This window comes from Bufo gargarizans, chromosome 6 (assembly GCF_014858855.1).
Source record: "Bufo gargarizans isolate SCDJY-AF-19 chromosome 6, ASM1485885v1, whole genome shotgun sequence".
Lineage (NCBI taxonomy): Eukaryota > Metazoa > Chordata > Amphibia > Anura > Bufonidae > Bufo > Bufo gargarizans.
Window position 1 is genome coordinate 88785381 of NC_058085.1, and position 15289 is coordinate 88800669.

At 41.6% G+C, this 15289-nt stretch overlaps 1 protein-coding gene across 1 annotated transcript in view; it reads left to right on the plus strand.

Moving 5' to 3' along the window:
- The window catches only part of GGT7 (gamma-glutamyltransferase 7), a 67368-nt gene that overhangs the window by 32515 nt on the left and 19564 nt on the right, over window positions 1–15289 (plus strand). The window contains exons 2-7 of the mRNA XM_044297881.1: window positions 2988–3214; window positions 6668–6819; window positions 7996–8110; window positions 8893–8960; window positions 9414–9487; window positions 11734–11927. Coding sequence (XP_044153816.1) covers window positions 2988–3214; window positions 6668–6819; window positions 7996–8110; window positions 8893–8960; window positions 9414–9487; window positions 11734–11927 — 830 coding nt within the window. The remainder of the gene's footprint in view (window positions 1–2987; window positions 3215–6667; window positions 6820–7995; window positions 8111–8892; window positions 8961–9413; window positions 9488–11733; window positions 11928–15289) is intronic.

A 15289-nucleotide genomic window follows, 5' to 3' on the forward strand; every position in this document is an offset into this window, starting at 1 on the left:
CAGCCATGAATGCTGTCTAGGTAGTTGCTTAAAAAAAATAAAATATAAGACTTCTACTTATACCTAGTGTACTGATACCTAGTGTACAACCATACACATGACAGCTGCCCCAACACACCCAGCTCTGCTACATCCATACACAGTGGGCAAAGTTACCTACAGTAGAAGTCTTATATATATTTTTTTAAGTTATTAGCTAGACAGCTTTCATAGCCTCCTTGCCTCTGATGTGTAGGGGTCATGAGTTCGAATCCCATGACAAACTTTTCTAAAAGTGTTTTTTTTTTTTTTTTTTTAAATACCGGACTGTTACTTTACTGCCACGGGGGAGGCGGGCTATTGGCGCCATGATACTGGCACATGAAGGGGGTAGGAGAGAGGAACTTGATACTGGCACATTAGGGGACAGGGGGAGAGGATGGCACTATGATATTGTGTTTTGATCACAATGTGTATATTTGGCTCAGTCCGCAGCTACACAAATTACAGCGTGCTAGATTTTCTGTGCTTTTTTTTTTTTTTTGGAGGGGGGGGGGGGGGGGGGGTTGCAGTGGATCTTGGGTGAGTTCCCACACTTTTTTTCCCAGGACTTGACCCCTGGGCAAAATAGTATGAGCAATTGTGTACAGTGGGCAGGAGTTACTAATGAGAATGTGACAGAATGCTGATGAACATGCTGCAACGAACCTGCCATGTGGGAGCAAGTTGTGAAGGGTATTTTCTTCACCAAGGAAAGAATTCTTCTGTCATCCACCACAGTTGTTTTCTGTGGTCTTCCGGGTCTTTTGGTGTTGCTGAGTTCAACGGTGTGTTCCTTCTTTTTAAGAATGTTCCAAACAGTTGTTTTGGCCACGCCTAATGTTTTTGCCATCTCTCTGATGGGTTTGTTTTGTTTTTTAGGCCTAATGATGGCTTGCTTCACTGATAGTAAAAGCTTTTTGGATCTCATCTTGAGAGTTGACAGCAACAGATTCCAAATGCACATAGCACACTTGAAATAAACTCTGGACCTTTTATCTGCTCATTATATTTGGGATAATGAGGGAATAACACACACCTGGCTATGGAACAGCTGAGAAGCCAATTGTCCTATTACTTTTAGTTCCTTAACAAGTGGGAGGCACATATGCAAACTGTTGTAATTCCTACACCGTTCACCTGATTTGGATGTAAATACCCTCAAATTAAAGCTGACGTTCTGCAGTTAAAGCACATCTTGTTCGTTTAATTTCAAATCCATTGTGGTGATGTATAGAGCCAAACATGTTACAATTGTGTCGATGTCCCAATATTTGTGGACTTGACTGTAGTTTGTATCTGTACATTATTATATGTCGAACAGTAGAGATGAGCGAATTTCAGGTTCGTTCACGCTTTGTTTACTGGTAAAAGGTGCAGGAGAGGACTCCCTTGCATAACGGAAACGGAACGGATCCATTTTGTAGCCCATAGACTTCTATTATTACGGAATGAATAACGGAATGCCTCTAAAGGTGGTAACGGAATCCATAACGCAATTCACCTTTTACCAGTAAACGAAGCGTGAACGAATTTCAAAATATGAAATTCGCTCATCTCTATCGATCAGTATAAACCTAGACATAATACTGTACAGATACACACTGTTTTAGATACAATACATAATACTGTACAGATACACACTGTTTTAGATACAATACATAATACTGTACAGATACACACTGTTCTGCATATAATACATAATACTGTACAGATACACACTGTTTTAGATACAATACATAATACTGTACAGATACACACTGTTCTGCATATAATACATCATACTGTACAGATACACACTGTTTTAGATACAATACATAATACTGTACAGATACACACTGTTCTGCATATAATACATAATACTGTACAGAAACACACTGTTCTGCATATAATAAGAAATCTGTCTAATCCTGTGAATTCTGGTCTACTCACATTTCCATGCCAGCTTTTTTACCAACTATTTCCCAATGGGTTACAACCAGTTAACATTCACAATTAGGAAACTTTACATTCCTGCATGGTGTGAAATTTGAGGAAATCACTGTAGACTAAGTTAGTTGGGGACCACTCACGCGTGTTTTAGGGGCCTCAGAATCAAGCAAGAACTAAAAATCAGTTTACTGGATGTTTTATATAATAATACATACTTCGTAAGAAGTACAATACAATACTAAAGAGTTAAACTTAGGGACTTACTATAGAAACCTGATAGCTCTCAAACACATTTGCTAATCCTAGGACCTCAGCCTCTAGTTTTAATCTTCAACAGATGGAGTATAGGGAGGGAAGCATCCACAGAAGGTCACAGTTGGTCCCCTCATCAGGTACAAGGAGGACATTTATCACGTCACCTCAAATCTCAAGATGAATTCATAGTCGAACATCAAGAGTAAAACTCTACTGCATCGATATCATCACCCTGGTATGCCAAAACCAAATCAGTAGCAGGGTATGCCAGACTCCCTATCATCACTAATGTGGTTCTGGGAGAGAAGAACCTCATTTCATCACTAGTATTTTTCTTGGATGGAGAGCTCCACTTCACAAATACAATCATCCGGATGTGAAGAACTCCATATGATTAATAATATTTAACCAGACCACAAAATATCCAGATCATCACTAATTCCAGATCTTCCTGAGAAGATGAACTTCAGAACATCAATATAATCCATAGCTTCTTGAAGAACAGAGCTCCACATCATCACTGACACTGTCGTTACCCCGAGACCCAGAAACCAACATCTTTACTAGAACTGTCCTAGGATCCAGAAAGTCACAACTTCCACTACATCCACCTGAGACAAAGAACTCCAGTTATAATTTACGCTGCCTATTTTAAAGTCTTTAGGTAAAAAAGTACTCAATTCTATAGTAATAGTCATGTACTAGGCAGAAGGTATTGAGTAAGTGGTAAAGGGTAAGCATTCATGACGTTTTTATAAGTTTTGATGTTTTTGTTTCCACAGACCCAGACGCCTTCCTCAAATCAGCCCGTCTGCAGCGACTCCCATCTTCATCCTCCGAAATGGGAAGCCAGGACGCCTCACCCCTCAGAGAGACTGTCAAGGACCCTTTCAGCTCAGACTGCAGCTGCCGACAGGATGGTCTCACTGTCATCATAACCGCTTGTATCACATTCGCTCTGGGCGTCACTATAGCGCTCATTATGCAGATATATTTCGGGGATCCTCAGGTGAGAAGGTCGATTAGAAATCAGAGTTTTTATTATGCTTGACTGTATTATCCTGTACTTTAGAATGAGGTTCTCTCTCTCATGGTCAATAATGGGCACTTCATGGGGCAAAATAGTATGAGCAATTGTGTACAGTGGGCAGGAGTTACTAATGAAAATGTGACAGAATGCTGATGAACATGCTGCAACGAACATGCCATGTGGGAGCAAGTTCTTTTTAAATATAATTCCTTTCCTTATTGCCTTTTCTCCAGAAACAGCGCCACTTATGTCATGAGGCTGTGTCTGGTATTGCAGCTCATCTTCATTCACTTCAATCACTTTAAAGGGAGTCTACACTGATAAATCAGGCACAATACCTTGTAGAGCTAGACCAGCTGAATGTAATGATACCTTTTTACTTAGCGATCCGCTGTTTCCTTCTGGATATAAAGTACTTAATCCATATGCAAATGAGCAGTTAAGTGCACCAAGGGCGGTGCTAATACACTCTGTGCACCATTGCGTCTTCTTCTGCTCCCTCTACCAGTCCCTCCCTCATCTTCTTGATTGGCCTTGTCAATCAAGTTGAAGAAGAAGGGGCTGGCAGAGGAAGCAGGAGGAGCAAGGGTGCGTGGAGTGAATTAGCACTGCCCTTGGTGCACTTACAGTGGATATTAAAAGTCTACACACCCCTGTTAAAATGTCAGGTTTCTGTGATGTAAAAAAATGAGACTAAGATAAATCATTTCAGAACTTTTTCCACCATTAATGTGACCTATAAACTGTACAACTCAATTGAAAAACAAACTGAAATCTTTTAGGTAGAGGGAAGAAAAAAAGATAAAAAATAAATAATATGGTTGCATAAGTGTGCACACCCTTAAACTAATACTTTGTTAAAGCACCTTTTGATTGTATTACAGCAGTCAGTCTTTTTGGGTATGAGTCTATCAGCATGGCACATTTTGACTTGGCAAGATTTGCCCACTCTTCTTTGCACAAACACTCCAAATCTGTCAGATTGCGAGGGCATCTCCTGTGCACAGCCCTCTTCAGATCACCCCACAGATTTTCAATCGGATTCAGGTCTGGCCTCTGGCTGGGCCATTCCAAAACTTTAATCTTTGTCTGGTGAAGCCATTCCTTTGTTGATTTGGATGTATGCTTTGAGTCGTTGTCATGCTAAAAGATGAAGTTCCTCTACATGTTCAGCTTTCTAGCAGAATCCTGAAAGTTTTGTGCCAATATTGACTGGTATTTGGAACTGTTCATAATTTCCTCTAGCTTAACTAAGGCCCCAGTTCCAGCTGAGGAAAACCAGCCCCAAAGCATGATGCTGCCACCACCATGCTTCACTGTGGGTATGGTGTTCTTTTGGTGATGTGCAGTGTTGTTTTTGTGCCAAACATATCTTTTGGAATTATGGCCAAAAAGTTCAACTTTGGTTTCATCAGACCATAACACCTTTTCCCACATGCTTTTGGGAGACTTCAGATGTGTTTTTGCAAAATGTAGCCTGGCTTGGATGTTTTTCTTCGTAAGAAAAGGCTTTGGCCTTGCCCACTCTACCCCATAGCCCAGACATATGAAGAAAACGGGAGATTGTTGTCACATGTACCACACAGCTAGTACTTGCCAGATATTCCTGCAGCTCCTTTAATGTTGCTGTAGGCCTCTTGGTAGCCTCCCAGAACAGTTTTCTTCTCGTCTTTTCATCAATTTTGGAGGGACGTCCAGTTCTTGGTAATGTCACTGTTGTGCCATATTTTCTCTACTTGATGATGATGTCTTCACTGTGTTCCATGGTATATCTAATGCCTTGGAAATTCTTTTGTACCTTCTCCTGACTGATACCTTTTAACAATGAGATCCCTCTGATGTTTTGGAAGCTCTCTGTGGACCATGGCTTTTGCCATGGAAAGACCAACTAGAGCAGCAGAGCTTTATTTGGGGTTAATCAGATGCACTTTAAATGATGGGAGGTGTATGCTGACTCCTATTTAACATGATTGTGAATGTGATTGCTTAATTCTGAACACAGCTACATCCCCAGTTATAAGAGGGTGTGCACACTTATGCAACCACATTTTTTTTTGTTTTTGTTTTCTCCTAAAAGATTTCAGTTTGTTTTTCATTTGAGTGGTACAGTTTATAGGTCACATTAAAGGTAGAAAAAGTTCTGAAATGGTTTCTTTGTATCATTTTTTTTACAGCACAGAAACCTGACATTTTAACAGGGGTGTGTAGACTTTTTATATCCACTGTAACTGCTCATTTGCATATGGATTAACTACTTTATATCCAGAAGGATATGGATTTAAATAACTTTTTATGAAGCAATGGATCTCTTAAGTGAAAGGTATCCCTATATTTACTGATCTAGCTCTACAAGACATTGTGGCTGTGAATTTTCTGGTCACAGTTTCCATTTAAAGGGGTTGTCACAACTTATCACCTATTGACAAGAGACGTAATAAGCTTTCATCACTGGGACCTACACTGAGGATGAAAATGAGGGTGCTGAGTCCGCTAAGCTTGAATTGAGTGACATTGCGGATGTGCGCTGGAAATCAATTCATCCTCTATGGGACTGCAGGAGATAGCTGAGCACCGTACTCGACTATCTCTGTCAGTCCCATAGAGAATGGAGCTCCATTAAAATAAGGACTTGAAACCCCAGTTCTTATTATTGGTGTGGGTCCTATCGATGGGTTGTTACAGTGGGAGAATCCTTTTAAAGAGCGTGTCAGAATGATCAACCCTATCAAACCAAGCATGGTGCCTGGTAGGGTTGATCATAGAGAAGGGAGCTCCATTAAAATAAGGACTTGAAATATAAAAATTAATATATCTCTGCAATTTTACTCAGCATGATCAACGCTACCAGGCAATAGGCCTAGTTTAATAGGGTTGATCATGCTGAGGGATGCTCTTTATGGCTACTTTCACACTGGCGTTTTGGTTTCCGTTTGTGAGATCCATTCAGGGCTCAGCGGTCCAAAACTGATCAGTTTTGCCCTAATGCATTCTAAATGGATGAGGATCCGCTCAGGATGCATCAGTTTGGCTCCATTCCGCCTCCATTCCGCTTTTGAGACGGACACCAAAACGCTGCTTGCAGCGTTTTGGTGTCCATCTGACGAAACTGAGCCAAACGGACCCGTCCTGGCACACAATGACACAATAGAAAATTGACACAATAGAAAACGGATCCGCCCCCCATTGACTTTCAATGGTGTTCAAAACTGATCTGTTTTGGCTATGTTAAAGATAATACAACCGGATCCGTTCTGAACGGATGCATGCGGTTGTATTATCTGAACGGATGCGCCTGTGCAGATCCATGACGGATCCGCACCAAACGCGAGTGTGAAAGTAGCCTAAGTCTTTTTTGCAACAGACAAACATTCACATGAATACATATCGTTAATTAAAAAAAATGTATTATTGATTGATATTTGCTCCTTCTAGATCTTCCACCAGGGGGCAGTAGTAAGCGATGCTTCCCATTGTACAGCTCTGGGTATTGAAGTGTTGGAGAAGCGGGGGAGCTCTGTAGATGCCGCCATTGCTACATCCCTGTGTCTTGGGATTGTAAATCCACATACGTCAGGCATTGGGGGGTAAGTATGGGTGCAGAATAACTTATTATTTTGCAATATTTAATAATAAATATTAAAGGGGTTGTTCAAGAAAAGAAGAAAATGTGTTTTTGTTGTTGTTTTTGTGGGTTGCGTTAGATATTACAGCTACATCCATTTCAGTGAATGGCGTGGAGCTGCAATACCAGAAGAACCCGCTTCAAGTGTGGTGCTGTTTCTTCATTTTGGACAACCCCTTTAAGAAAAGAGGAGAAGGTCAAGGGATAATAATGAGGCTTGATCACTTAGCGGGTCACTATTACAGTTGTCCCAGCATTTAAACCCTGTCGCCTGCCAATTTTGTATGGTATTACCGTACTTTAGGATCACTTTACCTTAACACAATGGAGACATTTATAGAAGATTTAGGCAATTAGCTGAATAAACACCCTTGAAATGCCAGTACGCCAGGTTCACATACCGCCTTAATAACTATTTCCCTGCCAATCACACTGCCACACGTGAAGAAACGTATACTACCGACTACTGCTGTTATCAATGGAGGTGTTCAGGAAGCAGCAGAATGGGGCACCTGCTGACATGTTCCAATTTAGTTTAGTTTAGTTTTTTTTTTTTATGTTACAATTTAGGTAATGTTTAAAGGGAATCAGCAACGTCTACATCCAACTGGTTGCATTGACACAGCGGTGGTTCCCCTGATTAAAATGCAGTTTTTTTTTGTTGATCCGAGGATCCGTTCCCGAGTTGAGATACTTTTTATAACTATTTAAATTAGGCCTTTGGTGCAATGAGGGCATCACCATTGCTCTTGTTGCATCCAAGCTCCGCTCCTTTCTGTGGTTGGGCCCTCCCTTTCAGGCCGTGGCAAAGCAACGAGGGGGGAGCTGACCACAGAAAGGAGCAGCTTGGGGGCCACAAGAGCAATGGTGATGACCTCATTGCACCAAAGGCCAAATTTGCATATTAATAAAAAGTATCTTAACTTGGGAACGGATCCCCGGATCAACAAAAAAAACAAAAACACTCTAATCAGGGGAACCACCGCTGTGTCTATGGAAACAGATTGGGAGGTGACAGAGTCCCTTCAAGATGAAGACACTAACAGAGAAATAGTAGACGCTACAAGTGCGTATAGTTTAGTGGAGATCCGTCTTTGGCCATCCCTGATGTATGTCTGCTCATGTCTTTTTGTATCAGGGGGGGGGTGATGCTGGTCCATGACATCAGAAACAACCTGACAGAAGTCATTGATTTCCGGGAGACGGCACCATCTGAATTACACAATGAGCTCCTCCAGTACAGTAGGCATAAGGTAAGATATGGCTGGTAGGGAAGGATGAGGAATGGCTGCCACACACCAAACATCCACCGAGAGAGAGCCTGCGTATCTCATATATATGTGGGAGATCCAGGTGTAAAGGACAGGATCTGTCAACAGCAATCTAAGTATCAATACATATATGTAGAGTTGGAGTCAGATCACCTGCGCATCCGCTCCTGTACATGTCTACTCCTGTGTCATCAGGGGTGTAGCAATGCTATGGGGCCCGACCTCAGAAGGGGCCCGTCCAGGAGGGGGACTACAAGATTCTATTGTCAGGGCCCCTCTCCACAGTATTGTACAATGACATTATATACAGAGACGCTGTAGGTAACCGACGGAGCGGCTGCTATGGGGCCCGACCTCAGAAGGGGCCTGTCCAGGAGGGGGACTACAAGATTCTATTGTCAGGGCCCCTCTCCACAGTATTGTACAATGACATTATATACAGAGACGCTGTAGGAAACTGACGGAGCGGCTGCTATGGGGCCCGACCTCAGAAGGGGCCCGTCCAGGAGGAGGACTACAAGATTCTATTGTCAGGGCCCCTCTCCACAGTATTGTACAATGACATTGTATACAGAGACGCTGTAGGAAACTGACGGAGCGGCTGACGGGCGAGAACTTGACTAGATGCAAAAGTGGGGGATGCACAGGAGATGGGGGGGTGCAAAGAAGTTGTTTGGGGGTCGGGGGCCTGTTCAAAAATTTGCTGTGGGGCCCAGTCATTTCTAGTTATGCCACTGTGTGTCATGTTCCTCTCTGTTTATTAGGCAGGTATTCTGGTCGGTGTCCCTGGGATGTTAAAAGGGTTGGCTAAAGCTCACAGCATGTATGGAAAGTAAGTCTATCTACATTCTATCTATCTACATTCTATCTATCTATCTATCTATCTATCTATCTATCTATCTATCTCCCCCTATCTATCTATCTATCTCCCCCCTATCTATGTATATATTATCTATTTATCTATGTATCTAGCTATCTTCTGTCTATCTCATATCTATCTATCTACATTCTATCTATCTATATCTATCTGTCTGTCTAGCCTTCTATCTATCTATCTATCCTTCTGTCTGCTCTATCTATCTATCTATCTATCTATCTATCCTTCTGTCTGCTCTATCTATCCTTCTATCTACATCTGTCTGTCTCTTCGCTATAGCCTGCAGTACACTGCTAGCACTCACTCATTCTCGGTTATATAACCATGTGTACATGATCTGGGCAGTTGGATCTGCCAGTACCAATTAATATCAACCAACTTTTCATACCAATCAACTATTTTCCGCAGGCTGCCATGGTTGGATATCATATCTAAGGTGAAGGAAGTTGCCAGTGGAGGATTTAACACCACGCATGACTTGGGTAAGGCACTTTGTTACCAGCAGACCTTAGGAGGAAAGTCTTTTTTTTATTTTGATAAGGGAACTACATGAAGATTTTCCTATTGGTCACACTGGGGGGCACCATCTAATTGTGATACTAGACTGTACATCTAAACAGCTGATCGGCAGGGATGCGGGTGTCAGTCCTCCACCAATGACCTAGTGATAGGCCATTATTTAGTAAAGACTAGATAACCCTTTTAAGGAACTCTAGCTAGCACTTATATCAGCCATGTAAAAATATAATTGCCCTCCTTCTTTCCTTTCCTCTGCTAGTGTTAGTGGCTAAGGAGAGTTTTTTTTTTGCTTTCCTTAAAGGGGTTATCCCATGATGTGTCCTTTCTCAGGGGAGTGTCCTTTCTGCTGCAGATCAGGGGAACATGTCTCTAACTGTAACTGTCACAGCTTCTAACAGTAGATCTGGCTGGTGACAGCTGAAGGATGGAACTATGTGTGTCCACCTCAGCAAGGTGGACAGAGAAATAAGAAAAAGAACAAACAGCAGGTGGCGCTACACAGATAGAGTTTATTGAAAAACTCAGTGGCTATGCTGAATTTTTAATTACATGCAATTACAAAAGTATTCAGATCCAGGTGTTTGCTTGAAAAATGTAGAATTGTTTTGTTTTCGTGGGACAACATCTTTAGGGAGACCAGGTATGTATGGAGACTTGGTGGTAATGCTCCATGGAAAAAATAATATGCAAAGAGGCATATCCTAGAGAAAGAGAACTCGCTAGGGCCAGCTTCTGGAAGTAGTGAAACAGGGTGGGACTTAGGCAAGGCAACCTAAGACATGCCACCCCTGCTCAACTCCAGTAGGTATTCGTAGCTTGCAGAGGTCAGTCACTACTCGGTACTCTGTCTCTTTAAAAGCATGTTCCCCATAATATTACTGAAGGCTTGTGGACTGATATTACTTTACCCAACTAAACACTAATTAAATGAAATCCCAAGATTTTGTCAACACTCGGTGCCAGGCAGAACTGGTCGGACGGGTTTGGCTTAAACTCGCCAGTTTATGACTTCTGAGCATTTCACTCATAAATAAGATTATTGTTGGCGAGGTGGATTTATAGATGGTGCGGACATTCATCTGCAGGTAAGTCGGTACACATACAGTATAACTGCATTACATGATGTCCTTCTAGAAGCGAAAATCACCAGTGGTGAAAACGTTGGCTTAATTCCAGTCTCAAGGAGACGTGCCCCATTAGGCACCAAAATTGCGCCAAAATACTGGTGTAAAATACTGTCACAAAGTAAGGCCTCATGCACACAACCATGTCCATTTTGCATTCTGCAAACTGCACACCCACAAAATTACGGATGCGGTCCAAATGCTGTCCGCATTTTTTTTTTTGCTGACCCATTGACTTCACTGGGTCCGTGGTCCACATTTTGCGGACATGTTCTTTGTGGAATGGACATACAGATGTGGAAAGCACATGATCCATTCCGTCCGTTTCACAAAAAGATAGAACATGTCCTAAACTTGGCTCCAAAATGGACCACGGAATCATTAAAGTCAGTGGGTCCGCAGGAAATGCAGATGCAGCATATTTTGGGAACTTTTACTAAAATCCCTCTGCCTTTTAACCTGTGGAAGTAAGATTGTTTCAGCAGTACTTACCCCGCCGATTCTGCCATCCGTGCTGCTGTCACGTTAGGTAAGTACTGCTAAAACAATCTTGCTTCCACGGGTTAGAAAACAGAGGGATTTTAGTAAAAACGCAGAGAATCCCTTTAAAAGAAAATGACCGTCCTCTCTAAAAAACCTTTGTTAAAAAAAAATCTCAAAATAGTTAGTTATGAAAATCCACATATTTAATACCATCATAGTCATAACAACCCACAGAATAAAAATAACGTATTCGTCATACTGCAAGACACATTGCATAAAAAATGGCAGGCTTGCTGTTCTTTCCATTCCTCTAACCCCTAAAAAATTTTTAAATGGGTCCATAAATTATATGTATACCCAAAAGCTACCAATAAAATGTACTACTCATCAAAGGTAAAAAAAAAACAAGCCATGTGTGGCTTATGCCTCTGGCAATGTGGAACATAACTTTTTTTTTTTTTTGGGGGGGGGGGGGGGGGGAATAACTTTTCCCATAAACCCGCTCTTTATTGTGTCTTTCGCAGTCTTTTGGGGACATTTGTGATAAAATTCCATATCAGCAAAGCACAGGCCTTAACGTGTAACTATGTACATTTTGACAGCTAAGGCTATCAGTGACTTGAAAGAAGATGACCTATCAACCACTTTTCAAGATATTTTCTTCCCGCATGGACTACCTTTAACACCGGGAACGTTCGTCAGAAGGCCCGACCTGGCTGCCATTTTGCATGAAGTAGCGACAAAAGGGGTGGACGCATTCTATTCCAGCAACCTGACACGAGAAATGGTGACTGAGGTGAGACGAAATGCGTACATTATGATACCGGATTTGTTTAAGATCCCTGATATCCTGCCAGTTTTATTTCGTCACTTTATGCCTCATACACGCAGCCGTGACTGCATGCAACGGATCCGCAAAATACAGACAACTTCCATGTGCATTCCATAAATAGAAAGAGCTATTCTCAGCCACAAAAGGGACCAGAATAGAGCACATGCTATAAATCGTGGAACCGCAAAAAATACGGATGTATGCAGCCCCACAGAAATGAATGGGTAGGTGTGTGATCCACAAAAAATGCGGATAGCACAGGGATGAGAAATACAGTCATATGCATGATGCCTTAGGCCTCATGCACAGGAACATATTTTGTTTCCGTGTCCGTTCCGTTTTTTGGCGGATAGACTGCAGACCCATTCATTTCAATGGGTCCTCAAATAATGCGGTCAGCACACCGTGTGCTATCCGCATCCGTATGTCTGTTCCGTAGCCCTGCAAAAAAAAATATAACATGTCTTACTCTTGTCCGTTTTAGGCATTGTTACAATGGATCCACCAAAAAAAAAAACTAATTGGATGGCATACGGATGTCATCCGTTTTTTTGCGGATCCGCAATTTGTGGACCGCAAAACACATACGGTTGTGTGCATGTAGCCTTATGCTAAGAAACGTAAAATCCAAATGTAGGATTTGGGATGTAACCTCCAAACATCCAGACTAGTAGTCAACAAACCCATTACAAATTGCTCCCCAAAGTGTCCAGGAGCGAGAAATAAGCACTCTAGGTTTGTAAATGCTAGTTCTGGAATGTATTGGATAACACTGACATAAGGCTGTCAGTGTTATCCAATACATTCCAGAACGCTAAGGATTACATAAATCAATATAATCCTATGAGACCCCGGCAGTGCTGGGAGGTCAGGACGGGAGCTGTTGCATACTTGCGCTGCGAGTCCGGAGTGTCTGAAAGCGGCCATAGCCTTGGATTTTTACAGATTCCTTTTTTCATATTTTTTATTTGTTTACCATCTTTTACACTTACCATATTTTTCGCTTTATTTTTTTTTTAAACATTCTCTTTTTATTAAAGTATACAACAGTAAAGCATAATATCGCATATACTTTTTGAATATTTGGGAAAAAGGCATGACCAGTGCAACTGGTCTACATGGCAAATTAGTGCAAGTCACCAGTATAACCTCTATCCAAGACAGCAAGTGGTACGCAGACCAAGATTATCCTGTAATGCGAGATTGCAGATTCCATACAATGGATTTCCCACTTAATGGACGACAAATAATAATAATAATAGTAGACATTAACAAAAAATTAAACCTTAAGACAAGTCTAAAAACCTAAACCTAAGAGCCGAAAAGGTTCACTCTCCTGACCTGATCAATCTCAATCTGAGATCTATGTACTCGAAAAAGTATATTATATTATAAACCTGTTTTTTCCTTCCGCAAAAAGCTGTGACTTAAAATTGACTTAAAATTGAGACCCATGTTGAGGCAGAACCTACTCTTACAAAAAATTTTGTTCCTCTCTGGGTTGACAAGAGTTCCACTCCCCAAACACTCTCTGGATGGCGATATCTCAAGATCTCTGTTCCAGTTGATTAGTCATGTGCGACAACCAAGGTTGCCAAATTTCCAAAAAACCCTGTCTGTTGTGGGACTCCCAACTGGCTAATTCCTCCATTCTGCATAGGTGACCCATTTTCTCATACCACATGGCTATACTAGGCGGTTCAGTAGTTCTCCATAATGCTGGAACCAATAACTTGGCTGCTGTTATCATATGTGTCTGTAGATTGTTTTTATTAGGAGTAAAGTTGCCCTCTGGCCTCCACAACAGAACCAGGGGGGCAGTAAGTGACAAGTTTCCTGAGCAGATCTTGTTTATAGTCTCCTCTACTGAGTCCCAAAACTTTCTAATTTTATGACAATGCCACCATATATGGGAAATGCTACCCACATCTTCCTTACATCTCCAGCATTCACTAGAACTTGTTAAGTGTATTTTCCGGAGGAATTCAGGTGTACGGTACCATCTGGTTAGGGTTTTGAGTGAGTTCTCCTGCACTCTAACACATCTGGAAAAGCCATGTGAATGTGACAAAATAAAGGCTCTGTCAGGTTCATCAAGGCTTATCCCTAGTTCCTTCTCCCATTCTTTAAGGTAAGTGGGCGGACTGTCTCCTCTTTTTTCTAAGATCTGTCTGTAAATTAAGGATAAAGATTTAGATGGCAATTTTGGCAGTAGAACCATCGTCTCCAACCAGGTTGGGTCTATCTTTGAGTGGTATTTTGATAACTTGAACTTCTTACATGTTACTTCAAAGTCCCATCTTTGAATATCTGATCCTACTCTAGGTGACTCCCCCCTGAGAGATTCAAATATATCTGTGATGAGAGGTATTTTCAAAAGGTCTCCTACTTTGAGCTCTGAAACAGATTCCCACACCGGATTGGCCTCTATAACTCTGTCTGAAAGGACATAAGGCAACATATTAAGAGGGGTAACAGGGGATAGCTCTCCTTTGCTTAGGTTTAACGCTGATACCCTCTGGCACTCTTTAATAGTACTTTTAGTGATCACACTTATAAGTTCCTGAGGGTTTAATGTTAGGGGTTTGTGCCATAGCAAGTGTGCACATTTTTTCCCCAATACCTCTCTTTCAAAGCGTACATGTAGAGGGTTATCCCCAGTTCTAGCTAAAGTCAACCATCTTTCCAGATGGATAGCTTGAACATAGGCGGAAATATCAGGCAGTGAAATTCCCCCCTGTCTTTTCCTCCTTATAAGTAGAGAGTGAGGTAATCTAGCTTTTTTGTTATCCCATAAGAATTTCCCCATAATAGATCTCAATCTGTTCAGGAATGATCTGGGAATTGTTATTGGGAGGGAGCGAAGCATATACAGTATTTGGGGTAGGATGTATGAGGTCAACACGTTTTTCCTTCCTATCCATGAAATTCTGGGTAGTGAGGATTTATTCAGAAACGTTTGCACTTTTGTTAATAACGGAGTGTAATTAAGCCGGAACAGCTGAGAAGGGTTGGCTGGGACCATAACTCCCAAGTATTTAATCGCAGTGGAGGGCCACTTAAATGGGGTCATTCCCTTTATCTTTTTCATGTGGGAAGGAGTTAGCGAGACTCCTATGGCTTCAGACTTCTCCATGTTGATTTTAAAATTGGAAATCTCTCCAAAGGCTTTAAAGGTGTCTAAAATTTGCTTCATTGCTTCGATAGGGTTGGTGACCATTAGCAGCAAGTCGTCAGCAAATGCTGCCATTTTATGCATATCACCTCTGAGTTTAATTCCTCTGATACTAGAATCTTGCCTGAACTTCAGCAGAAGTGTTTCTAGA